The sequence below is a fragment of the Haemorhous mexicanus genome, chromosome 6, assembly GCF_027477595.1.
Source record: "Haemorhous mexicanus isolate bHaeMex1 chromosome 6, bHaeMex1.pri, whole genome shotgun sequence".
NCBI lineage: Eukaryota > Metazoa > Chordata > Aves > Passeriformes > Fringillidae > Haemorhous > Haemorhous mexicanus.
The window spans coordinates 17,245,768-17,271,508 of NC_082346.1; the positions used below are offsets into that span (position 1 = coordinate 17,245,768).

The following is a 25,741-nucleotide window of genomic DNA, read 5'->3' on the forward strand; positions in this document are numbered from 1 at the left end:
AGTTAATTTGTGCAGTGTTTATAGTAATTACTTGAAGAACACATGGTACCTTTTCTGTTGTGAATAAATACTGTACTAACCTCTGCTAAGGAGTGTAGTGCAGGTTGTCTAATGAATTGCATCAGGGCTCCCAACTGGTTCATTCATTTCATTGTTGGTGCTGGCTGAAAGATGATTTGTTCCTGCTGTGTCAGAATAATCCCTCTGCGAGTGAGTGCCTTGTGCATCTCAGTCGTGGCAGTGATAAAGTAGCGTGCCTGGAATAGAGAGTGCCTTTGAAAACAGCCTTTCTAAAAGGATGTTCTCATGTCCAGCCATGTACAGTGCTAAGGCAGAAGGACCTGAATTTGTGTGGTTTTTCTAAAGGAGTCGCTTGCCCATCTCTTGCCTTTCAACTGGTTCACATAGGCAAAAGACAGGAGAGTGAGGCAAGCAGGCAGGGAATGAGTGGATTGTAGAAAAGAAGCTTTTGAGATTCCTGGTCAGAAAAGAGCATGCCATCATTTTTTAGGCTGCCAGTAGAGCTTTCACCAGGAAGAATGATAAGCAAATGATTCTGTTTACTTGTTTTACATAACTGAAATATGCCACCTCTGTGAAATGACTGTCGTTGGCGGAAGGTGAATGTTTTCCTGCCTCAAATGCCATTGAGATGGGTGAGTGTTAGATCTTTTCCTTTATGTTTGAAATAGGGTGAGGCCTTACGAAACAGCTGAGCCAATCTCATGGCCATCTTCTTCCCTGTGTCACCCAGTGACGTGAGCTCTCCCTTTCACTCTGCTGGCCCGTGTCTGACCTTCTGTTGGGCTGGGTGAGATGGCTAAACTAGCAGAAAGCTATTCCCATTATTCTGGAAGAGAAGTTCTCTGCCAAATGAGCTGCTTAAACAAATTCACTGTACAGTCAGGTGGGTGACCGTGCCTCAGTGTGAGGAGAGGAGGAATGGGTCGGGTCAACCAGTCTGCAGCAGCAGTAGTACAAGTTATATGAACTGTATTTCAGTTTCTTATGCAGTGTCATCATTCATCTCTGTAAGCCTCAAATCAAATGTCAATTTCAGAGCTAAATGTTTGAACTGTTTTAATAGAGCAAATCAAAGTCCAGCATGGTGGCCATAGCAATGTGCTGATGGTCAATGAGGTTGTTTCAGCATTCAGTTTCTCCTACAGCTGCAAAGACAAGAAGCTCCTCCAAGCATAAAAATCAGTTTTCCTTTTAAAAATACTTTTTGCATTTGTTTTTTTCAAGAAAACTGGAAATAATGTGCTGAGACTGTTGCACACCTGTGTAGCAAAAGCACGTTATTTCCTATCGGCCAAAACAAACCAAACTTACCAGCTTTTTCTAGGGACCTGTCAGCTACAAACCGTGGGATATTAGAGAAAAGTATTAGTATATGTCTGTGCCTTGCTGAACCTGAGGTTAGTGACAGTGGTTAATTTCTTAATTACTTAGGAATAGCCCTCTTTTAATAAAAATATGCAGTCAAATATAGACACTGGAATATTGCCTTATTTCTATATTTCTGCCACTTTTAAGACCTATTTATCCACACTAATTTGAGAAGTTATTGCTTGTTAACACCCTGGGAAGGCAAAGCACCTACTTTGCTTAAGATCTCCTGTAACTTTTCTGACATGTTCAGTGGATGCAGTTGGGCTTGTTATTTATTTCAGCCTTGAAAATCCTCATGTTAACGTACCCTAAAATAGTTTGAATATTTGTCTATCAACACATTACCTTTTGGAGTAGAGATGGGTGATTATGCTAACACTAATTAAGCTGGGGAATCATTAACATTGGGTTGTGATAGATTATCCAGTATCTGGCATTTCTAAATCAAGCTGGTTTTACCTTGAACTGATAATGTAGCTGAACCCCAAGGCATACATAATTTCGGGAAGAAACTTGCAGTTGGAGTCAGGCCTTGGTCCCCAAAGCATGTACAGGTCTGTGGTTTGCGGTGTTCCACGTGTGGTGGCTGCAGTGAAGTATTTTGGTGATTTGCTGCAAAGAGCTGCAGCTTTGTGCAGTGTAAGGTGTGGTTTTTTGGTTTTTTGTGGTTTTTTTTTTTTTTTTCTTCAGTTGACTTGTGTCCTGTCTACTTAGCATAAGTTGTGAGGACTGGGATCCTTCAGTATCTTTCTATGCACTTTCCTTTCTTGTTGCTGTTAGAAATTGCAGACTGGTTGCTTAGAGTTCATGCAGAGGTCAGAACATGGGAATCTACTGGCAAATATTTTTTCTTCCTCCTCAAGTTTACATTAGGGAAATAATTTTTGTTTCTTAGTTGTTTATTTTAGCCAAAGGCTCTTATCTGCTTCCCCAAATGCATTTTGTTTCATTTGAGGCTTAATATTCATATTGTCTAAGATGTTTATTACACTTGTTAACAAGAAAGGTGATTTTTAGACTTTTCTTGTGGTCATGCTGGTCAGGAATTACTTCTGGTTAGAAGATTGAGTCTAAAGCCTATTAGTTTTTACCAGGAAAAGCTCCAAAGCAGGCTGAAGTCCTTTCTACAGCTCTGGCAGTTTCCAGCTACTGTTGTCAGATGTTTTCACTTGTAAATGTTATGTCTATATGTGTGCACTCCACCTTTATTTTGTGTTTATCTGTACCTATGAACAAGGTCTCACTGAAAATAGTGATGTGAAAATAGACAGAAATACTGCCGATTTTATTCAATCTGATTTTTGTGCCTTTGAATTTTTCTTTTTTTTTGACTCAATTTGAAACATGACACTTAATAACTCTTTGTACAAAAGTGATAGGGAAAACCCACCGTGGATTTTGGGTCATGCTTTTGTGGAACATGTTTAAAGAGAGGTGTTAGGTGGGGTGAACCCGGGGCTTTTGTGGTGCAGTTTCCTCTCTCAGGTTGTTGCAGGTGGCTCCTGAGCTGGGACTCCTGTTTGGGCTGCATTGGTTGGAGGAGTCAGGCAGATGGGATTCTCCTAAGGACTCAGAAGATCCTTCGACAAAATTTGCACTGGTAATTTATTACCTGCTTTGCCTAGCAGGGACTGGGCTGGTAGCTTGGCTCAGTGATGTTTGAAATTTCCACAGTGGAACTTGTCACTTGTCAGCTTGCCTGCATCCTGCACCTGAAAAGGAGCAGAGCAGAGGTTTGCAAGGGGCACCGTGTGCCTGGGCAGAAATTGGGACCTGGCTGCTTGATGGCAGTGATTGTAGGAGTGTTCTGTGCAATCAGGAGTGGGGGGAAAGCTTCCCCCTTGTCTGTAGTCTCCTACAGAGAGAGGGGCTTGCTTCATTCACACAGAGCAGACCTTGGAATGAAAACTTGGTTCTTTTAGAGGGGATCAAAATAATAATCACAGGTTGGTGTGGGAAGAACAAAGCTGAACAAAAGTTCTTTTCTCCTGTTGTCACTTGGCACCTCTTCCTGCTCTAAGTGCTCAGCCAAAGCATTAGGACTGAGCTGCTGCACAGAAGGGCTGTGTACACTTGTTCATAATATAATCAGGCCTTTTTTATGGAGTTGTATGGATGTAGGTTACCTGTTTTCAGCTTTTGGAGGTGATGTTGACCATATTTCATTTGAGTTTCCCCATGAAAAGAGTAATCAGAGAATAAAATAGTCTGTGCCCTATGTTTTTAGGCTTCTGAAATACAAGAGAATTTTTAAAAAGCAGCAAACCCTCCCTTCTAGGTATACAAAGATGAAATGTTCTGATATAGGCAAGTTTACACAGAAATTTAATGTTGAAGATCAGTTAGTCATACAAATGTTTGGATGTTTACCCACAACCAGGGAAGCAAACACAGTTCCCAGCTCTGCTGCAAATCTTTCTTTATCTAACTCTTCCACTTGTTTGCTGTTGCCTTTTGGTTCTTTGGGAAGAAAGAGAGGGCTTGGCATTCCTTGGTGTATTTTGGGAATTCTTGTGCTGAAACTACTGGTGTTCTGTTCCATGTCATCTCTGTCACCCACCCTCCTTTTTTTTTATTTTTTTCCCTCTCTCCTCTGTCACTGCTGCTCTTAAATTAATAATAATTTTGAAAGTGCTGAGCTCCCATCCCCACTCTGCAGCAGAGACAATGAAAAAAGCAGGAATGTGTCTAATGACCCATGAAATCAATAATCCTTGTAAGCAGTTGGTTGGGAAAATGAGTCACATGTCTTCATTTTGAATGTCTGGGGTGTTTCAAAAAGCAGGCAATAGGAGAAGGTCTGTCAAGACAGTACTTGCTGACATCCCTGTGTGCATCAGAACATTAGCAGCTGATTTGAGAGAATCTTTGGAAGCTGCTCTCAGATCTGTCCTTCAGTGTCTGTAGGGCCATTGGAAATCCCCACAATGTGAAGTAATTAGCCTTCAGCTCTTTCATGAGTGAAGTTTTCTTCTTCAGTGTGGAAGTCTTCCTAAAGGCTGTATGTTCAGGGAAGTGCTGCAAGCTCAGTAATAGTTTTACAGCTGGTCTGTTGCCTGGCTTCCTTGCTGATCTTGGAGCTTGTCAGGGGAAAAAAAGGGAAATGTTAAAAGTGCTGCTCCTGATGTCACTTATTTCCATAACTTGTCAAGGTATGAAGGAATATTGATTTGTGGTTTCTGATTAGAGTGAGCAAACAAGTTTTAAGTTGTTAAGTTGTAAGGTCAGAGCAATTAATATATATGGATGTATTTTTCAGAGGCTTTTTTCGTATTTGCAAAGATAACAAGTTTTGCCTGTTTCTGTACCAGCAGTGATAGAAATCTTGCTTAAATAAACTGAAATAAAATACAATGAGGCCTTTAAAAACAAAGCATGGAAGGAAGGGGCAGCAATTTATTGGCTCATTGTGTTGATGACATGCTAAATACACAACTTGAGAGGGCTTAGCTCGGGGTCTAGTTCAAAAATCTTTTCATTTGTGTGTTGTGGTGTCCCTGAGGAGAAAACATTCTTATGTCTGGAAACTGTCTTAGTGCTAAGAACTATACTTTATCTGGTTAAACACTGTTGAAACTGAAAGTTTTTAAAATAGTACTGGGTGTTTTTTCACATCGTGTTAACTGAAGCTACTTTGCATAAGGTTGTTCCTGGCTTCAGTAAGTGACCGTGGCCAGCAGGCCAGCTAAATATATTTCTGCTTAACACATTTGCTGCTGTGCTTATTTAGAGTAACCTCTCCTTCCTGCACTAGAACTGTAATATTTCTTCATGTAATTTCTAACAAGTTATGCTTCTGTAGGCAGGGAGATGAGAAGTGTTCCTAAAAGCAGCCCAGTGGAACTGTTAAGTGATTTCAAATTGCAGATCTGAAGTAATTAACTAAAAAGCAAAGCAAAACACAAAACCACAACCCAGTGAGAGTGAACAGAATAACAATGGCAACTTGTCTGTGAGCTCTGCAAATTTGATGTACAAGTTGTTGAGATACAATAATGTAGAAACTGTTGCACCATTTTTAGCAGCCTTAAAAACCTTTATACTCAGGGCTGTACAATAAATCCTGCATCTTTTTTATTATAGGGAAATGTTTTTTCCTTTCACTGTGAGACGTTGCTGTGTTGTGTTTCAAATAATGCGTGTACTCTAAATCTTCATATGTTAAATGCAGGCTGCAAAGCATTTTTAGATTTCAAAATTGAAAGTCATTTGATTTAGTCTGTTGCAAAAGGCCGCTAAATTAGCAGAGCAAATAAAAAGGAAATAGCGTTGACAAGTTCCTTTTCCTTACAAAGATAATTTAAAATACTGGCTTGTAAAAAGGTCTGTGAGAAATGGTTATAAAATGCAGCAAGAGAAGTTGTGAAACAAAAATCTTCATCTCTCCTCTTGGTTGTTACATGCAGCTGGTCGGGGACTGAATGGAAAACACTTCTACAATAAGTCCTAAATTAGAAGGGAAAGTAATTGTATTGAAGAATATACGGCTTTTGGGAAAGGGAAAACAGAAGCAATGCTTGAGTATGACTAAACCCAGGGTCCCAGAATTTCAGTCACTTCATTCTTGGTGCAGTCTTCTATGTGCAACTGGTTCCATTTGAACTTTTGCACTTTTTTTGCATGATCAAATCATGTCTAACTTTTTCATAGTTTGTGGGCCAATTACTGGCTGCCTGCTCTGCCTCATTCCTTACTCTATGGAAGAGAAACTTCAAAAATTCCCATTCATCAGTTTGCTGAAAAACTGCCTGCATGCATTCAGCACTGCAGTTACTGCCTCTGTTCCTTTGGTCCTCAGGCATCATAAGGGGAAGGAAATGTTTCTAGTGTGTAATACTTTCAGCTGGTTTCTTTTTTTATTATCATGCTCCTTGCTCAGAGGGATAATATATTTCCAGGTCCCAGTGGATCAGGGTTGCTTTAAGGCAGGCTGTTCCTTTAAACCAGGCTTCTTATTGCAACTCTCCAAAGATGTAACCCTTAGAATTGCCGTCTGTGTGATGCTATGTTAAGTACTGAAAATAGGGATCATAGATGCCCTTTGCAGAAGGATTCCAGAAGATGCCAGTTTTACATGCTTCCCACTCTTACTTGCCCCCGAGAAACTCAAACTTGCTTTAAGAGCTCCTTTTGTCCTTGTAGCAGAAACGCTGCAGAGAGCTTTAAGGGAATTGTCAGTCATTTCTGCAGAAGTACACACAGTGAAGGGCTTTGGTACCTCATACAGTCCTATCATAGAGGTGTTTTTTAAGGGGTGATGTTTGCAGCAGTGTGAGGCTGAAAGAAATGCACGCTTGCATATCTTGTAGCACTTGTTGAGACTTGCAGTTTGGCCCTAAGTCATGTTCCCCTTGTGAATATGAGTTAGGATTTACATCTCCTTATACCTGTAAAATCAATGGTGACTTTTTTAATAAATGCCCTTTTTATCTGCTGAATCCAGCCTTGACTTGGACTCCACTATGTGGGAATCAAAGCCCCTGGCCGGCCCCCATCCACCCTCCTCGTCACTCTCCCCAGTTCAGAGCTGCTTCTGGCCAACTTCAAAGAATTCACTTCAAAGGTTTTTGGCAGACACAGAGCAGCCAGGCTGAGGTTGGAATTTCCAGCTTCATCAGAGTGAGTGAAGCCTCAGCTTCTCGGGGAGCTCTCTTCTCTTTTCCTGTTATTCACTCAAGCCAAATGTGAGCTGCTTTCATGGGGGGCTTGGAGGCTGCCTTCACCCCTCACTTAACTGTGCAGCAGGAGGAGAAAGTGCCTGGGAAAGGTAGATACCTCCAGCTCTGGCAGAACAAAGGAAGTTCAAATTCAGCTATGGAGAGAGGTTCCATGTTAGTTCTCCACCTCCCCTGAATGCAGAATTGGTTCTATAACTGAAGTGCAAGGTTTAATCCTGCCCGTAAGGGATCTGCTTTTTCTGTTTTTAGCAATCCTATTGCAACTCTTCTGGTTCTTGTTAGCCCCTTAAAGATCTGGTTCCTCTTCTCAGCTTCCTGAGATCTTACTTCTCGGCAACTTCCTATAACCATAATGAAAATGTGCTCCACAGAAACAGTGTACACTGCCTGGAAATTTGCATTCTTTTATATTTGGCAATGTGGGACCTTCTGGGTGTCAAATGTCCAATTGCATGAGGGAACACTGCAGCTCCTGCTGGTGCAATTGCTCTGGAAACCTCAAGCAAGGTGGAGGCTGAGACAGCCACATCCTTCTTGTGCTGGGGTGAACCCTTCCGCATCTTCCTGCCTTAACACCCTGAAACTCTGTGTATTGGTTTTTGGGGGGACTCCTCTCCCCTCCAAACCCCACAGCATGTGTTCTCTTAGCCACTGTTCTCTATTAAAAGCTGTCATGGTTTCAGGAGAAGCCAAATACCAATGTGGCTGGGAAAGCTGCCCATGAAAAATAAAATGGGGGTGGGTGGAGAACACCTGGTACAACATTTTTGTGTGAGGTACTCGGTGTTCTTCAAAAGTAGATACAGAAATATGTCGAGTGCAACCCTTATCACCTTCTCCACATCCCATTTGGAATATTAATAGTTTTCTTTTAGACTCAGTGGCCCTGAGATGGTGTGTGGTACATACTATGCACTTGCCTGGCTATTTATATATTTAAGCCTTGCTCTTGCTGGTGGGGGTTAGAACTGTGGGAAAATGCTAAGTTATTTTTTTCTTCCCCTATTATTTTAAAGCAACTCTCTGGCATAAGGAGAAGCAAGAGATCCTGCAAAAAAAACACAGAGGTTTGCTGCTTGTCTGAACTTTAGTCCAGAATCAGTAACAGAAATGATATCTCAAATACTGATTTTTCTTTTTATTAGACTGTACAAATCCTTTTTTTAATACATAAATAACAAATATATATATATAAAATATTTCTCCACACACACTTCTTTCTGCACCAACTGTTTTGAGAGTGGAAATTAGGAAATAAAATTTGATACTGCCAGGCACTGGGTGTTCTTCCAGTTAGAGCCATGAATGCCTGGAGCTCTCCACCCCAGCCTGGCATGTGCCACTGGCTGGGAGTTGTGTGCTGGAAGACATTATCAGACAGGAACTTTGGATTCATTTGTGTGCACATTAAAAAAAAAAAAAAAAAAAAAAAAAGGCAATTTTGGCTGCCATCATATCACTGAGATCTTTCATTGTCTTGATCTTGTTTTTAGAAGTCTTGAGGCTGAGTGGTGATTGAAAAAGCTGTGCTGCAGGGTGGAGGCTTTCCTCTGCCTGATCTCCTGTGCCAAGTGGCTGCTGCTGCTCCCGCTCAGGACCGGGAAGAGGGTCCTGCCAGCTTTGCCAGGTGTCAGAGCAGCAGGTGGGAAAAGCAGTTCACAGAAGCTGCTCTATGAGAGAAATGCAAAACTCAGTTTGACCTCAGCAGCTAGCCTCTCTTTTATATTTAATTTTTTACCTTTTATTAATTTATTAGTGTCTGATGGGGTGGAGCTAAATTCACAGATGGATCATGAAGATGCAAGATGGGTAAATGGGCAGCACTTCCAGCTGATAGCAAATTGTGTCCAAAATCATAGAGCTGGAAGCATCCAGTCTCTTGGGAAATCACTAAGGGGCAGCCCTGCTGGGACTTAATTGGGTATAATGCCTCATGAAAGCTGTGTGGGTACTGAAAGAGCAGTTTTGTGTATGAGTGGCCGCTTTCTAGGTAAGAAATTGCGCCTGCAGTGCAGTATTTTTTCTTCAGTAAAGGTATCATAATAAAAGGAGCTATTTGGGCCTAATTCAGAAGGCTGGGATGCTGCAATTGCAGCATACAGGAGAACACAGATTCCCAAAATACCCCAGGCAGGAGAATCTTGCTTTGCTGTGCATACATGATGTGAGTCAGAGTGTTGCCTTATGGTTTCACTGCTGCCAATTCATACTGTTGTCCTGCTTATAATTAAATGACTTTGGGGTCTAGCTTCTGCTAATTCTGCCTATCAACAAAGCTGGGACTAAGTGTTTCAGATCCCTCCTTCCCCAGGTTTTTAATTTTGGTAGATGTGTTTTAGTTGTTTCCGTACAGGCTTTTTGAGTAGATTAGTCTCACCCTGAGCAGCAGAAAGTAATGAATATCATTTTTCCCATTGTGCTCTAACTGCATTCGAATAAGGGGTATGCACAGAGTGGCCTCTGAGAGAGGAATTTGATGCTGTTTCCCAAATTACTGCTATTTAGAAGGATTATGCAGAAGGCTAAACAGAAAGGAAAAAGAATAATTTATATCTTTAGTACTCTGCTGCTGCCCCACCCTGGTGTGCAAACAAATGCCTTTCCCCTTCGCTTTCTTTTGAATGTTTATTTATTGTTTTTACAGGATTTTCTGCTCCCAGAGCTGTTGACTTCTAGGTGCTAATAAAATGTGAATGTGTCCCAGACTCACCCTCACTGAAGTGCACACAGTTCTGCAGTGGCCAGATTTTTTTTTTTAGCACAACACAAAAAGAAAACAAAAAAATCGACATCTTTATTTTTGCATTTGGTGGTGTAGATATGGGGAAATAACTTTCTCTCCCAAAAAACATTTTCAAAGGGAAAAATTGTGGTAATTCCACTAGATAGTGGGGATGGGGGTGGAAGCTGAGAACAGGGGGAAGTCTTACAACAACACAAACCCACAATTTGGGTAGTTTGGGGTAATTTGACTGTTTGGTGTGACCTCATGTTTGAGTGGTTTACCTTGGGCTTCTTTTTTGCCTGTGTGGTTTGTGTTTAAACTCAAGAGCCCCAGGGGAAGGAGTTGATGGAAAGACAGCTGGAGAAAAGGGGAAGCCCATGTCTTTCCCAGTGGCACATCCCTGTATGTGTTTTGTTGAAGCTTTTTTTTCTTCATTAGGGCCTGACCTCGGGTCTGTCCCAGAAGGAATGTGTTCCAAGCTTGGCAGTAATTGAGGACAACTGGGCACAGGGTGAGGGCAGCTCTGAGCCGGGCTGGCAGCTCCTGGAGCGGGAGCTGCTGCCCCGTTCCCATTTGCCCTTCCCTCTGTGGCCAGGCAGTGAGGAGATGGCAGCGTGGATCTGCTGTGTGCCAGCTGAGTGCTGTGACCGTGGGGCTGTTGGGAACCATGGGCACCATATTGTGGCTGCTGTGGCCCCTGCCTCAGCTTTTGTTGCTGTGCTCAGCATCTGAAGGTTTTTGTCAGAATGGAAACAGTTCCTCTCCATCTCCCGCCTCGGTTTCAGTGTGAGTCGCAGGGGGTTGTCCTCGAGTGAACCCTTCTGTAAATTCAGCCCATATTCATGAATAGTTTAGTCTTCCCTGAAACTCTGTTTCTTAATGAATAAATGATTGAGCAAGGGAAAAAAAAGAACCTTTCCAGCCAGAAGAAGCAATATTAAAATTTGTTAGGCCTTTTTCTTTAGTGTTATATAGTCTTTGGGCTGTTGTGAGCGGTGTGGATCCAGTTCAGCTGATAAGCAAACCTGACTCCTGCAGTCAGGGGAAGAAGGCTTTTATTTTACTTGGGTTTCTTTTAGGGTTTTTTATAAACCTATAAATTTAAAAACAGATCTTTGCAGCAAAAGCTCTGGTACTGCAGTAGAAGGAACTGGCTCATATGGTAACACAGGCAAGGTATCTACATGGCAACATAAACTCTCTATAATAAGAGAGGAAACTATTACACATTTTAAACTTCTTATTCCAAGCTGTTCTATGTCTTGGGTGTCTGATTAGTGTTTGAAGTAAAGGAGGAAGCTCTGGTGCTTTGCTGGAAAGGGTTTTTTGCTGCAGAAGATCAGCTCTGTTGGAAGATGATGTTTTGGGTCTATTTTGGGTTGTGTAGCTATGCAGATACTGTTTCTGGGGTGGCTGAGCCACCATTTACACCCAGCTTTTCTGATAGCTGCTATAAATACACTCTGTGCTCCGTTGATGGAATTGCAATAAAAATTATATTAATGAAATTAATTAAAAACTTCAGGGGTTGTGTATGGTAGGGGATAAGAATTGGTAGATATGAAGTGTTCCTGTGATACTGGAGGGTTATGTGAAAGACCAGTGTAAGAGCTTAAAATGTTACTGTGTTAATATTTGGGAATGGGGGATCTTCATACAGTGTATGTAGAAATGGCATAAGAGGGTTATTAGAAAAACTGGAAGTATCTTTCCAGGTTGCAATTCTAGTTAAATCAGGATAAAGAGTAGAAAGAATAATGTTTTATCCCCTTCTTCAGTTTTTTTCACTCCCCAGTCTCCAATGTGGGCGGTTCAAATGTCAGGTATAAGGGATGTAATTCAGATGAGACTGTTTTGGTTAACCTGCAATATGAATGCTTTGAGTTAAAAATACCATAACTGCAATTAATTTTCTTTCATTTAAATATGAAGGTTAAATTCTGATAAGTCATATCAAGTAACATAAGTTTTTGGGAAATTGGCTAGCAAATATCCAGTGATAGGTGTTGGATCAAAAAATTCACAGATATTACCAGAGAATTTCCTGTTTAATTATTGTCTCTTATTGTAGCACTTGCTCCTTTCAGTGCAGGATTACCCCTGGGCTGACCTTTGTCAGTAAAAAGGTAATTCTTTTGATTTCTTCAGTGCTTGGGTTGTCTCTGCTGATGCTGCATTCCTGGCACCAGAGTAGTAGTGTTTGAATGAATGAAAGTAGGTAACTTCATGTTCTTGGAGTCAATAATGAATTGAAGTACAATGCAGTGCAAATTTTTATTTTCCTTTGGCAGCTACAAACTCTACCTTTTTGCTTCTTGTAGAAGGCTTTAATCTTGAAATGTTTCTAGAAAGATATCTCTGATTTTAGAGCTATCCCTGATAAGCCATTCTAGTTGGTTGAGGATTTTTTTTGTGTTTTTGTTCACAGTGTTGTTTTGTTTTGTTTTTTAACCCACAATCTCGAGACATGAATGATTCTGTGTCTTCCCTCTTGCATGCAACAATGTCCTGTATGATCAGAGCTCATCTTTTTGGCTTCCTGCATCTGAATCCCCTGGGTGACACAGCAGGAGCTCACACTTGCTGGTCAGGCCTCTATTTTCAAACAAGAAGGAAACCCCTTTAGTTATCTAAACACTTTTCTGCTTGTTTGGCTTACTTGTAAGGAATGTGCTTTGGTAAGTGTCTTTGGGAGGGAGAACAGGGACTGGGCTCTAAAACTTAGTCTGCATTTAAAGTGGGCTCTGAACACAAACTTCACAATGTGCAGTTACTCTTAGAGGCAGCACAGATGTAAAAATCACTGTATGGCAGGGGAGAAGGGGCTGTAACAGTGGATTTTAAAAAGTTCTGGGTCATGCAGACTGGATGTGTCACTAGGAAAGAAAAGGAGAAAATGTCTTAATAGAGATGTAACGCCCTAAGGGGTTGTCTAGACATCTGCCTTCTTGCCTTTTGGCATCTGGAGGCTCATGTGTCTCAAAACATGATGGAAAAAAAGTCTGTGGGTATATTTTCATTTTCATAGCTTGAGTCAGGTGGTAGATCAGGCATCTTTCTAAACTGGGGCTTTGTGTGTGCTAGTGTATTCAAGCTAATGTGTTCCTCAGTCCTTTGAAAAGTGTTTCAGCTTTGCAGGGGCAGTCTGGGTGCAGTGAACAGTGGTCTTTAGTCTGACTTGGCTTGGCGTGCCCTCGCTCTCATTTGTATGTGTCGTCTTAGCTGAGTCTTCCCTCTTGATGAAACTCTTCCTGGTAGTGTCTGCAGGATTCCTCCTCACTGCTGCTGAAACACAGGGAGGAGGTGCTGCCAGGCAGGCCAGGGATTAAACCCTGTGGGGGTGTGGACCAAACTCCACTGTCAGCTCTCACCAATAAGGCCAATTGTTCCAAAGTGCTTTTCCTTGTTAGTTTGTTTTGTGCAGTTGAAGTGTAAGGAGGAATAAAAAAGCAAGCAGTATCTCCTAGAGATGGGAGAGGCTGCTATGGCCTGTGGAGGATGCACTGCTTTGTTCTGGTATGTTTTTTTTACAATCGTTTTTGTAAATGTTTTACATTCTATATTCAAACCTGTTCTTCAGGTAGTCACGTTTCTGGCAGCATTATATAACTTGGGACATTTTGAATATCTGTGTTAGAGACAGGGGAGGTGCGGAGGAATCCACCTTGTGAATCACTCTCTATTTAACCCTTGTTGGAAGGTGAGGAAGAAAGAACCTGAGGCCACTAGAAGAGCAGTTCAGGGAAGGTGATGTGGTAGCAAAACCACATCAATTAAAAGATACCAAGATAACAAGGTTTCAGCAGCTGGAATGCAATTAACTTCCTCTTCATTCTTATCTTTCTCCCCTACCTGCACATGGGTAACAAAGGTCATTTGTGTTATCTGATACAAGGCTTTGGAACTCAGTACCCTGAGTTCATGTGTAATTTTTTTATTGTGCTAAGATTACAGATATGCCAAAATCCCACCAATGTGGTGCAGAGCAATTAAGGTTTGTGTTTTATACTGCTGCTTTACAATTCTTGCTGTTGGCAAGCAGCAATTTATAGATAGTTACAAATATATATGTTATCCCCCTAATCTGAGGGAGCTCTGGCTATTAGATGAGCAAGGACAGTAAATGACTTAGCTTTCTGTGGCATGAACATAAAACAGGATGCAAGGCATGGACAACTTAGTTTCATCTTTGTCTTAGATCTGGTTTAATGTGGCTTTAGTATTTGAGTGTGAAGAGGAAGCTTTGCCCCATGTGTTCATTGTGAAAATGCATCAGAGTGAACTGAAGGGTTTCTCACCTAACCTTCCCCAAAGCTCTTGCTCCAAACACAGACACATTTATGTGGCTTTTCTCTTCAGAGCTTGGTATTGTCAGCCTTAAACACACAGATGAGAAATTTGAGAAGCATATTTTCAGCAGGTAATTCAAAGTTCTGTTTGTGAACTAGGTGTGCTTTAATACAATACTTGAGCATTTGCATAGCCTTACTGGTTTGTGGATTTTTTTGAGGAGGAGGCATTGGTTTGGTGATGTTTATTTTATTTATTTATTTTAAATTTTCTGGTTTGTTTTTTTTTTTTTTTTTCAAATAAGTGATAGCACTGAATGTGCTCTAGCTCACTGGTTTTGGGTATGTCCTTGTTTCCTCCCTGGATATGATAGAGCTGTTATGCTTTAGCTATTGCAAAGTATAAAAACACCAAACACTAGGCCAGAAAGAAATGTGTCTGTTTGGAAATCACGAAGTTCTTATCCTTCAGGGTTTCCCAGGCACTTTGCAGTGGTGCAAGGAAATTGTTTCTGTAGTTTAGCTAAGGTTAGAAACATTTTAGAAAAGCAGTGATATTTTTTCTGTTTCCATGTTTGTGGTCTGTTGAGGGCAGAGGAGCAAAAGAGAACAAATCTACTGTTTCAAAGACACTGAACATATAATCTGAGTGAAATCAAATCAAATCTACTCTTGTGACTTTCAGTTTGAGTCAAAGAATAATTAATTGAAGGAAGTGTTAATGTATTGTTAAAGAGCAGCAAAACTGAAGGGGAAGGATGAGGTGTTTTGATTGACTGATTATAGTACCTGCTGCTCATCTTTCACTCTGCCATTTCCTATAGACACATTAAGAAGGATTAAAATACATTGAGGGACATCCCTCCATTTGAATTTCTAACTGTCCCTGACAGGCTTGTAAAAATAATTAGACTCAAGGGGTTAATAGCACAGGTAGGAAAAAGAGGGGTACTGATGAAGCCCTCCCCTACCCCCAATGTCTTCTGCAGAGTCAGTGCCTGACCAGAATTAGTACTTTTTAATATCTACCTTTTTTTTCTTGGCTGTAGTTGAGGCAATAGTTGCTACTACAGACTTTGGCAAAGGGAGAATCTGCCAAAATGCTTGGAGGATGGTACTGCACTTGTTGCTGCCCCTTTCTGCTTTTCTATTAGGGCAACACTGTCAGATATAATTGTGTGACACAATTATTCCTAATAGTGCACCCGTACTTCTGATAAAACTTCCAAGTGTATTTAATGTGTTTTCTCAAGGCAGTCTGTGAAACAGGAGGCTGCCTGTATAAAATATACATGGGTGTGTCATCAGAAACAGAACTTGCGTGGAGATTTAAGAAAAAAATAAAATCTTGTGTGTTTAAAATTTGCAAGAACCATCCTCAAGTGGAGGGGGAATTCCTGATTGAAACAGTTTGCTTCATCATTAAACTCACTGGTTGTGGTTCTTCATTTAGTGGTAAAACAAGCTGGGTAAATTTAATGAATTTTGTTGATTGCCTTGTTTGTCTTGCACTTAATTGCAATTTTAAAAAGTTTTTTTTTCAGTAATCTTTTATAAAAACTTTATATTTTTCTGCCAAGATCATGCAATGGAAAGAGACACGCTTTTGTATTCTGGGTTATACGGTAGGTACAAGAAAATCTGTAAGTCTGTGGAGAAAGGAGAAGCTATGGGAAGCAACAGTGGTACTGCTGCTCTAAGCAAAGGATGAGCAGCATGTTGGGAAAACTGACTCTTGGCTTTGAAAGCTTTCTAAGTTTGGTTTGGTTTCTTTTTCCAAGTGATACACAAGGCTAAGCAAACACTGCACAGCAGTGTAATGTGCAATGTATTTGAAATAAGCATGTTTCCAGACTGGTAGTAAATAACATAAGCATCTTGCTCTTGAAATAAGAGTTTGAAATGAGCTGCTGGCTGTTCGATCTGTATCAGAGCTATGCCAAATACACAGATCAGCAGGAACTCCTTCATGTGTCTTGGAAGGAGAGAGTAGCCATGGGTATTATTTTTCTGGAATAAAAAGTTTGCAGCTGTTCAGGCTGCAGTGTCGGTCTGATCTCTGGTTCTGACCCTGCACCATCCAGCCTTTTTCCACCACAGCCAGTCCTCCCAGATGGCCATGAAGTTGACCTTTGAGAGATGTGTCTATTGACTGGTAAATGAGAGAGAGCCCATGTTGTTGTCGGTGAATAACTTCTCATGCAGCCTCAATGTATTCACAGAGACGAGTCTGGCAATGGGGTAATGGCAGAGCCAATTCTCATTCCTGCTTCTATTCAGCTTCTGTTCAAAGAGAAGGAAAAGAGAGACTCTACCAGAGCCCCAGATGAACTTAGTGGAGCTGTACAATGAGATCTTTTGTTCCCTCCCAGGAGTACTACTACATGTTTTGAACGCTTGCAGTCCATTTGTCTTTTGCTACAGTTTAAATTCATTAAAGGATTAAATGGGCTGATGATAGCAGGCAAACCCCAGAGTATCCCTGCAGCCCCATAGTGCTGCGTGTGAAAACAACATATGGGAAAACATTGTTCAATCGAATTGTTTGTGTTAGTGATAATCTGATCCCTGTAGATGAGCCAGATCTGTGGCTTATTTTGGAGCTGGAAAAGGTTTCACATCACATTTTTTGCTGTAAGGCAATTTGCATTTGTTTTGAGGAAGTCAAGCTACTTTGCTTTTAGGTCCCATCAAAAAATGTAGATTCACTGTAAACCAGTGCAGGTGAAGATGTGCTATCTTGTAAATAAGCACTGGGAAGAAAGTCTGAGGTCCAGCCAGTCATTTATTGCATGAGATTACTTTCCTTGTGACAGATTTATGATGTTTGAGGATGCGCTGAGCCTGCCCAAGCCAGCTCGGCCTGGTGTCAATATCTCCCACTATCAGCGCAAGGCAGTGCCGACATCTGCATCCACATTTTACACTCTTGATGTGGTCATCCTTAGCCTTGTGCTTTCCAGAGTGTCAACTTTTATGGGAATTCAGCGTATTTCCCTGCTGTTAGTCACTTGGGCTGAAGTTAGGTGGTTTTGCTGGGGCCTCTAGTGGTCTCACACTGCATGACTGCTCCAAAGCTGCTGTTCGGGAATGGGGAGGGCTGATTGCTTTCCTCCCTCCCTTTGGATAGATTTACCCAGCTACAGGGCAAGGGCAGTGCCGTACTGAAAATTTATTTGGGTTCTAGTGGAGCATTTCACACGGAGGTAGAACTGCATGTACTGAAGGAGCATAAATGAGTGGTAATAAACAGCAACAGAGCGTGAAGGAGGAGATGAAGGTTAGCCTGAGAAGTCTGTGTTGTGCAGTGGTCAGGCTGGTTCCTCCCAGCTGCACAACTCACAGATTTTTAGATTAGGAAGTTTTCAGGACCCTGATAAGGACAGAGAGATAGGTTGTATTAAGAAAAGTATAGAATTAAGGCAGGAAAGACCAAAACATTCATGTACCAGCATCAATACTGCCTCCAAAAAAAGGATTTTCTGTGTAAACAAGATCGTTTTGAGCTCTGTGTGAGCGAGCTTGAAGGCTTTCACGGGCCATGGTTTTCCTGCCACCAGACAGGGTGTCATAGATGAAAAATTTGGTCCTTTTTGTCAGTTTAAATAATCTTTCTTGATGTTGTCTTTGAGCTGTAGTGTAAGTTTTAAAATCCCTTTGCAACTATTTTTACTTGGAAAATCTCTCAAACCAAATCCAGCTCAGTGTTATTCTCCTTGTAAAGTATTTTTTAACACTTCCCTGAGCAAAAACTGTGCAGAGTCCAAAGTGTCTGGCTCAGCATAGTGAAATATTGTTGTGATAAGAGAAACTTGGGAGTCCTGACTGCACTCAGCTCAGCAGATCTGAGCTAGGGCTCTGTCAGGAAATGCTGCTCCTCTTTGTGACTGTGCTGCAAGGGCCAGGCAGCTGCTGGCTCTGGTGAACGTTTTCCATGGTGCCTGGGTGGCCAGCCCTGCTGACTTGGCGACACTGAGCGTTGTGTCATTGCCACCAGGGTTTTTTTTTTTTTTTTCTTTCTCCATTTTTTCATTGTATCCTGCTTCTTCCAGGGTGTGCCTGAGTAATGACTCAGAGTGCAAAAATAGCGCTCTTGAGCGGTACCCAGGAATGTGGCTTGTTCACATAAAATAAAGGTTGATGCTTCCTCAGTTTAAAAAATGAAATGACTGGCAGTGTTAACTGGAAGTTCCTCTTTAGAAGAGGAGGGTTTTTTCAATTCAAGCACTGGTCTTGCACTTCCATCTCCAGTTCCACCCATGTCAGTTTAGTGTCATGCTTTAACCCCAGCTAGCAACCAAGTACCCCATCCAAAACAGCTCCACACCAGCCACTGTGGAGGAAGTTAACTCTGCCCCGGTGAAACCAGCATAGTATGACATGGAACTTGAGTAGGATAACAATTTGGGGTTTAGTAAGTAGTTGTTTCAAGTATTAGTCCTTGCCATTGTCAAATAAGCACACTGTTCTCATTATAATCTCCTTCAGGAGGATGGTCTCTGAATTAAATGTAGTTACTTAATGGGTTATGTGAATTATTTAAGCTTGTTGAAGCTTTTCAGCCTTTCTTTTGGCTGAAGTTTTGTGGTTTCCTCGGTTGGAGGAATGATCCTACTAAACTATGAGGTAGTCTGCAGCACTTAATGGCTACAATTGATCAGGACCTGGAGGTCTGGGTGAAACAGAACTGCTACTGGGCTGCATGGAAACATTTTAAACTAAACTTTTAAACTGGAAGTCACTGGAATTAAATCTAATGGTGTTCTCTGGAGTCAGTGGTGAGAGAGTTCAGTTGTGATGCAGTCATGTTTGGGTTTTGGTGTCTGTATTTTTCTCTTTATTTTGGATATGTTGCCCAGAAAACTCCTTGCTCCTAGGCTAGCCATCTGAAAAGCAGATACAGGTGAAACTTGCAGAAGAATCAGGGCAAAAAGAGCTTGCTCCAGTATGTGTCATCACAAATATCTTTTTGGTGTCTCATCTTGGTTTTCTTACAAGGCTTTGTCTTTCACAGCACTTTCAGTTCATTGGAGGTGCTGCACAAACTAGAATGTCCTCATATGTTTTCATAAAAACCAGTGGAAAAAAATTATATTTGGCCTCTCTCTGCAGAAAGGCTTGCTTCAGGGAAGTCAGAATTTAGAAGTGTCAGGGGCAAAATATAAATACGTGCAAAGTGGAAATAGTCTTTCCTCTTTCACATAACTGCATAACAGCTGAAAATAGCCTGTACACAGTTGTGTGTGGCTGTTCCATGGCTCTGCACAGCTCCCAAATGCAACAGGGGCCCTAGGAGGGTCCAGCCCCACACAGTTCATAACAAACACCAGCTCACATTTCTTTCTTCCGAGTTCTGCATCTCCATCTAGTCCTGTGCAGGCTCACTAACAGAGCTGCCCGTTTAGGGTTAAAAGAAGACTCCAAACACCTTGCAAAAACTTAGTGCTATTTCTAAAATTAGAGCTTTTTTACTCTAGCATAAACCCACTTAGAGTAAACATTCTGTGAAGTGGTGCATTGTGTATGGGCTGTGAATACCTGCATAAAATACCAGAGGGAAAACAGGTGGAATTGACCCTTGCCACAGCATATTTTCCATTTTTCATTGGAAATGAATGCACCATATTATTGAGATAATCTGGAGTTAATTTGAATGAAAAAAATAGCAAAGCCACAGAACTGTTGTGGACTACAATTAGAGTTTAGAATAGTAAATACGCACTAGAAAGGAGATTAAAAGAAAACTCAAACTCTAGGGGTGAATTCAGAAAGTAATCAATCTTCAATGAAACTATGTAACATAATTAAATGTTAGCTTCTGACTTAGGCTCCTGTTGATTATTTCCTCCTTCAAGTAGTAAGAACCTGATACAGGAGGGCTCAGTATCCACAAATACCACTGGAATTGGTAACTGAACTGTTTGCATTCCTTCAGCATACAGGCTTTATTCACATTGTCTTTTTCCTTATTGGACAGTGAACACAGGGGAAAACACCTGCATTTCCTGGCTTGGTATATCCTTTGTGTAAATTAAAGGCTGTCTGGAAGTGTGGAAGAGGTGTTTGGATGTGGCATTTGGGTACATGGTTCAGGGGTGATTGTGGTGGTGCTGCGTTTGCAGTTGTACTGGATGGTCTTGAAGGTCTCTTCCAGCCTTGATGATGCGGTGTTTTGTAATAGTGCCATGACGTGCACTTGAAGTTTTCTGCTTAAATGCAGAGAGATGCTTTGCAGTTGAAGATTTATGTCATTTTATAAAGAAATTGGAAAATTGAGCTATTATGTTACCCAAGTATATTTTGACTCATTTTCCAGTATGATATTTTTTCCACCCCAGAACCCACACATTGTCCAGATAAGGCATGTTACTTGAGCTAGGTTCATACAGGTTTAAGCACATACTTCTGTGCCCCAATTCAGGTGAACTCATTCTTCTTGCCCAGTGCTGGAAGCTTAAAAACTTCATTAATTTGGAAATAATATGGAAATTAATGAGATGGAACAGCCCTGTGATGGGTTTCAAGAGACAGAAACATTTAATCTTTCCAAAACCCACCTTGTCTTCCTGCAGGATACCAGTCTGCAGCAGAAAGGTGTCACTCCCTGCTGATTTAGACTTTGCACTTCCAGGCAAGTGGAAAGATTTCTTCAGGTGGATAGCAAGCCATGCCTTAAAAATCCTAGCAAATCAGCAAGTATTGGAAAGTACTAGATTGGAAAGTACTAGATTGCCCAAGTATTGCATTGTGGATGCAATACTTGGGCAATCCATTTCCATTACTGTGAGGCTTCCTGAGTTTGATTTTCACTTACTTTGTGTGACCTTGAGTAAAAGCTTTGTGTGGGAATACTTCCTGAATTAGTCCATGCTAAGGAGGAGATATCAGAGAGAGGGGTCTGTAAGTAGCCAAGTTACTGTGTCTTTGCTGGTTCATGTTTGTTGGCTGAGGGGTGGTGGCTGACAGTATCAGCAAATCCAAGCCTGGAGTCATAAAGGTATCATGATGGTGCTGTGTGGTGGCTTGTCCCAAAGCCCACAGTTATTCATGTGGGACAGCTAACCATAGCTGGACATAGAGGGGGGAAAATGGTGTGAGATCAGGGGGGTACTGCCTAGTGGGGCAGTGATCTTAATTATGCTGCTGCTTTGGTGAAAGGCCGTTGAGAAGCAGTTTGGAGACCACTGTGATAGCTTGGTGGTATTTTTATGGAAGTCCAAACCTGGGAGGATGGGTGGTTGGAGGCTATAAGATCTCAAAGTACACACTTAGAAGATCAGCTTCGAGAGGGGTGCAATTACTTCCTGGCTTTTTGCATCTGAGTCATGAGGCACACAGTGCTGAGCACACCAGAAACAGTAAGCAGCAACCTAAGTGGTGTTCTTGGAAAGGATTTGTGGTTAAGGGGTTTTTGGGCTGAGATTTTTTTGGTTTGCTTGCTTTGACTGTTTAGCCAGCCTTTGACCTTATATTTACATGAACCAAACCATGCTGTTTGTTTTGAAAATTGGAGCAGGTAGGTTGGCTGCTGTCCACAAGGGTTTTCCCCAAAGCAGGAACCCCAGCTTCATCGGAGGGCACAGTTTGGCAGGAGAACCAAGCTGAGCTGAAGTTTTGCACTGCTGTCTTCCCTGTGGCTCTCCCAGTGCACGTGTAGAGCTGGCTTGTATTAAATCTGACTCCTGGAAATATCTTACTCTGAGTTATCACATATCAGTGGAATTTGGTCTTCTCAGCCACCCACTATTTTTTAAGACAGTTTTCCTGTACCATGTCTGAATTCTTCCTGGGTAAGATTACTTGTGAGACTAATACTGATTCCTCAGTTAGGCAACCTAGTGTGTACCTGAGGAGGATGGAGCTGAATTCAGGCTATATCACACACCACCAGCTCTGGGTCAGTTGTAAACTGCTTGCATAGAGAGCACAGGAGAGACCTTGTGCAAGTTCAGATTAATTCCTCAGCTCCTCTGGAACCTACAGCCCGGCTGTGTGACACACGAAAAAATTCTTTTGCCATAGCTGATGACAGTGATGGGTTTGTGTATACATTTCCCTCCTGTTTTTCAGTTGAAATGGTCAGTATTTGGCATTTTGCTGTCTTTTCTTGGTTAAGGATGTTCCATCCCTACCCAAAGCACCACAAAAGTTAAAAAAATTACCCAACTGTATATATGAATAATAGGGACTTGTGTCATTGGAAAAGAAAAGCAGAGATGGCAGGGCTCATGATGTATTAAATGCAAACACAAGGAGAATCAGGTGTTCAGTGCAAATATCCTCTGAAATCATAAACAAATGCTTTGTGTAAATTCTAAGTAATAACATCAGGTTGGAGAACAGTTTGGTTCATAGCTGATGTTGAAAAATACAACATGGAACGACTGAGTCAGGCAGGCTAAAGCTTGGGAATGGAATCATTTGTTTTGTGTGGTTTTGGATTTCAGGAGGTCTGCCTGCTGCCAGTGGTGTGATTTTTTTGAATTTGATTTTGCATGTAGGGTTCTAGAAAGTCAGAAGGGTATTTTGAGGGAGTATTGCCAGGGTGTGATAAGCAAGTAGAATGATGGGGTGCAGTTTTTTAATTATGTGACAGGAATTTTAGTGTAACTTTCCTTTTTGAGGTTGTTTGAGCATCCTTAATAAAAGGATGCCCACTATCCACATGTGACAGTACAACCAAATTTAAAGCAGCTTGGTCATTATTTGCCATTAGATCAGATGCCCATAAAGCTGGCATCATGTTCCTTGTTTGAGCTGGCAGAGAATAAATGGGATGGTAAAAAGGAGGAGTTCAGTGTATTTGCTAGTGGCATACCTGTTCTGCAGTCACACAATAATACCTGTTGTTCCTGTTGCTCGGGAAGGATGTTGTGCCCCAAAACTCAGAATTTGTGAAGGAGGAGATGAGAAAGTTCATTTTCAGGCAGTTCTACAGAGGGAAAGTAACTGAAGGATGATGGGTTGTGAATGATGTCAGGCTCTTGATTCTTTGTCTGTAGGGCTCCAGAAATCGCTGTAGCTTAGTCCTGTGGCATTTCTTGTTGATTTTGTTCTTCTTGTGAATTCCCTCTCTTAATAAACATAACATCCTTTTGGCTTTCCTTGTAGATTGCCCTGCATTTCAGGGGATCTCACCTCTTACTGTTCAGCAGCTGTTTCCACACAGCTTAGCTCTCCTGCTCGGGACACTGCACGGTAGTGTCTTCCTGCCTTCAGAGTGGCTGTTTCCTTCTTGAGCTTTTCTTCCTCAGACACTTCATGAAGGAATGCAGAAGTACTCTTGACCTGAGTGCAGGCAAATATTTCCTCACTTCCTGAATAGCCTTGCAGTATGGCTGAGCTCTCAAAAGCTCAGCTTGAGGAGGAGCCTCCCACTTGTACGTAGGACATCTGCATCCCATGTCATGTCTGTTGTGTGCCATGTTGTCCATAGGGCTGTGCTAGGCAAGACCAGGCATTAGGTCTTTGATGCTTACAAGTGCTTTTTTTGCCTAGGAGGAGCACCTAAACTCTTCTTGCTGTGGCACTGAGACCATCACAGGAATAAGATTTAATGGTATTTTCTGACTGCTTTTTGAGGGTGTGTCTGCTCGGACCTGTGACTGGCGCGAGGAGCTACGGCTGCTGGAGCTCCTTGTGGCACCAGCAGCATGACAGCTGGGGGAGTGATTTGGGATTCCAGCATTGCATTAGGGTGTTGTGAGATAGCTGCTTATTTTGAGCTAGCTCGTGGAATTGCATAATTGGCTAAGAAGTTGGATGGGGATAGAGAAAACAAAAGTTGTAAGTGCCTTAGATAAGACTGCTTCTTGCAGACCTCAGTCTGGGCTTTTTACTTCACTCTTTTAAGCAGCATTTTGTGGTGCCACCTGGAGGGACTTAAATATGACAATTTATGGGCCAATTCTCACTCCAACAGGAAGGAAAATGGCTATTTGGAAGTAAAGTACGAAGTCTGAAGGCTAAAAATCATTCTCAAAGCAAAATTCTGCTGTGTTTGTTAGTGTTACCAGCAAAGGAGTTTCAGGCTGCAGTTAAATGGCAATTGCTGATATGTATGTGTGCACACGTGTAAACTGGATTTCAGAACATGTGTCAGGTGTTTTGAACTTTGACTACCCTGTGTTTGCTTCAGAAAACAGAAAACACTTTTGTGAGAAGTAATAAGAGGGTTTACACAGCAAAAGAATGAAAGGAATACTCTTATTAATAAGAAAGACCTAATTGGTATCTGCCATTTTTTTTGTGGAACAGTGTTAAGGATATTAATTAAGGTGTGTTTTAACTAAGATCTTATAGGTTTGGTTTATAAATTTGTATGTGCAAAATAACCAACTTATGTTATTCAAACCTTTTTTCCTTTTTTTTTTTTTTTTTGTGACAAAATAAGCTACTTCTTTTTAGAATGTGGAAACTAACATTTTTACCAGCATGCTTAGATTTTTTTTCTACCAGTTTGGTGCATTTTTTTTGGTGTTCTTTTTATGTCAGTAGAATTTTATGTATGTCTTTCACAGATTGAAAAATCTGGAGTTTTTAAAACAGATTTCTTCCTCCCTCATGTTAATTAAACCCCTCCTTATTTTATTTGAGCTTCTGGTAGTTTTAATTTATATTATTTGTTTTTGTTTTCCAGGTCAGATGTACAATTGCTTGTAAGTATTATTATGTTGCTTGCCTTTTTTTTTTTTTTTTAATATAACTCTTCTTATCTTAGTTGGTTTTAAGACAGATCAAACAGTATCCGCAAAGTATTTAAAAAAAAAAAAGCTTCCTAGAATAAATTTTTAGAAATAGCAGTTAAAAATATATACTCTGTTATTTTAGTGGCTGTAATGCCTACAATTCATTTAAGGATATTTAAAAATATAAATCTGTATTTAAATCCCTTTGCTTTTCAGTTTATAGAGGGTTCTGATAAGACCAAGTGCAGGTGTAATGGGCTTATTAGAAAGATGGGAAAATACGCTTAAAGGCAATAAAAACCAAACAATCCCCAAAAACAAAAGACACAAAAAGTGATGCCTTTAAGGAATTTCTGAAGTGAAATTCAGTTTAGAAATGCTGTACTGGCCAAGATAACATGTTTTCATGTGGCAGAAATTTCTGAAAGTGTGCAAATAAGTTCTACCTTAATACTGAACATCAGATTTAAATGAGTTAGCCTTTAAATGTTAGGGTCTGAATCAACATTTTCTATGCTTTGACCTGTAAAATTGATGTAAGATTTCTGGCTCTAGATATAGAGCCATGTCTGTTTCTTACTGGTGGGAGCACATTGTGGGAATATGAGAGGGGAAGAGGGGAATATGCTTAGAGGGGAGAAACAAAATTGCTATGCCAGGTTAAACAAAACTTCTGATAATACATGATAGAAACACACACATGGAGTGTGGCTGCAATTTTTTTAAAGTGCTTTCAAACAAAACTGTACTGAAAAGAGAGGTCATAATAGCTTTCATCCAAGCCATGTGTAGAGTCAGTGGATGGCTGAAATAATGTGGCAGTCACTTGAATTTAGTTCAAATAATCTCACAGATGAGGTAAAACCAGGAAGTGTGCAGTGAGGTTTCTGTAGAACTGGGAAAACAGAAGTGACTGAGGGTCTGTGCATGATATCTGTAACTGGATGTACTTCTGCAAATGGGAAG

The 25,741-nt window shown here is 41.1% G+C and overlaps 1 protein-coding gene across 3 annotated transcripts in view; it reads left to right on the plus strand.

Annotated features, from left to right (window-relative positions):
• PTPRJ (protein tyrosine phosphatase receptor type J) overlaps positions 1 to 25,741 on the plus strand; it is a 72,744-nt gene that overhangs the window by 21,802 nt on the left and 25,201 nt on the right. For all 3 annotated transcript variants that reach the window (XM_059849009.1, XM_059849007.1, XM_059849008.1), the window contains exon 2: positions 24,727 to 24,745. In XM_059849009.1, coding sequence (XP_059704992.1) covers positions 24,727 to 24,745 — 19 coding nt within the window. The remainder of the gene's footprint in view (positions 1 to 24,726; positions 24,746 to 25,741) is intronic.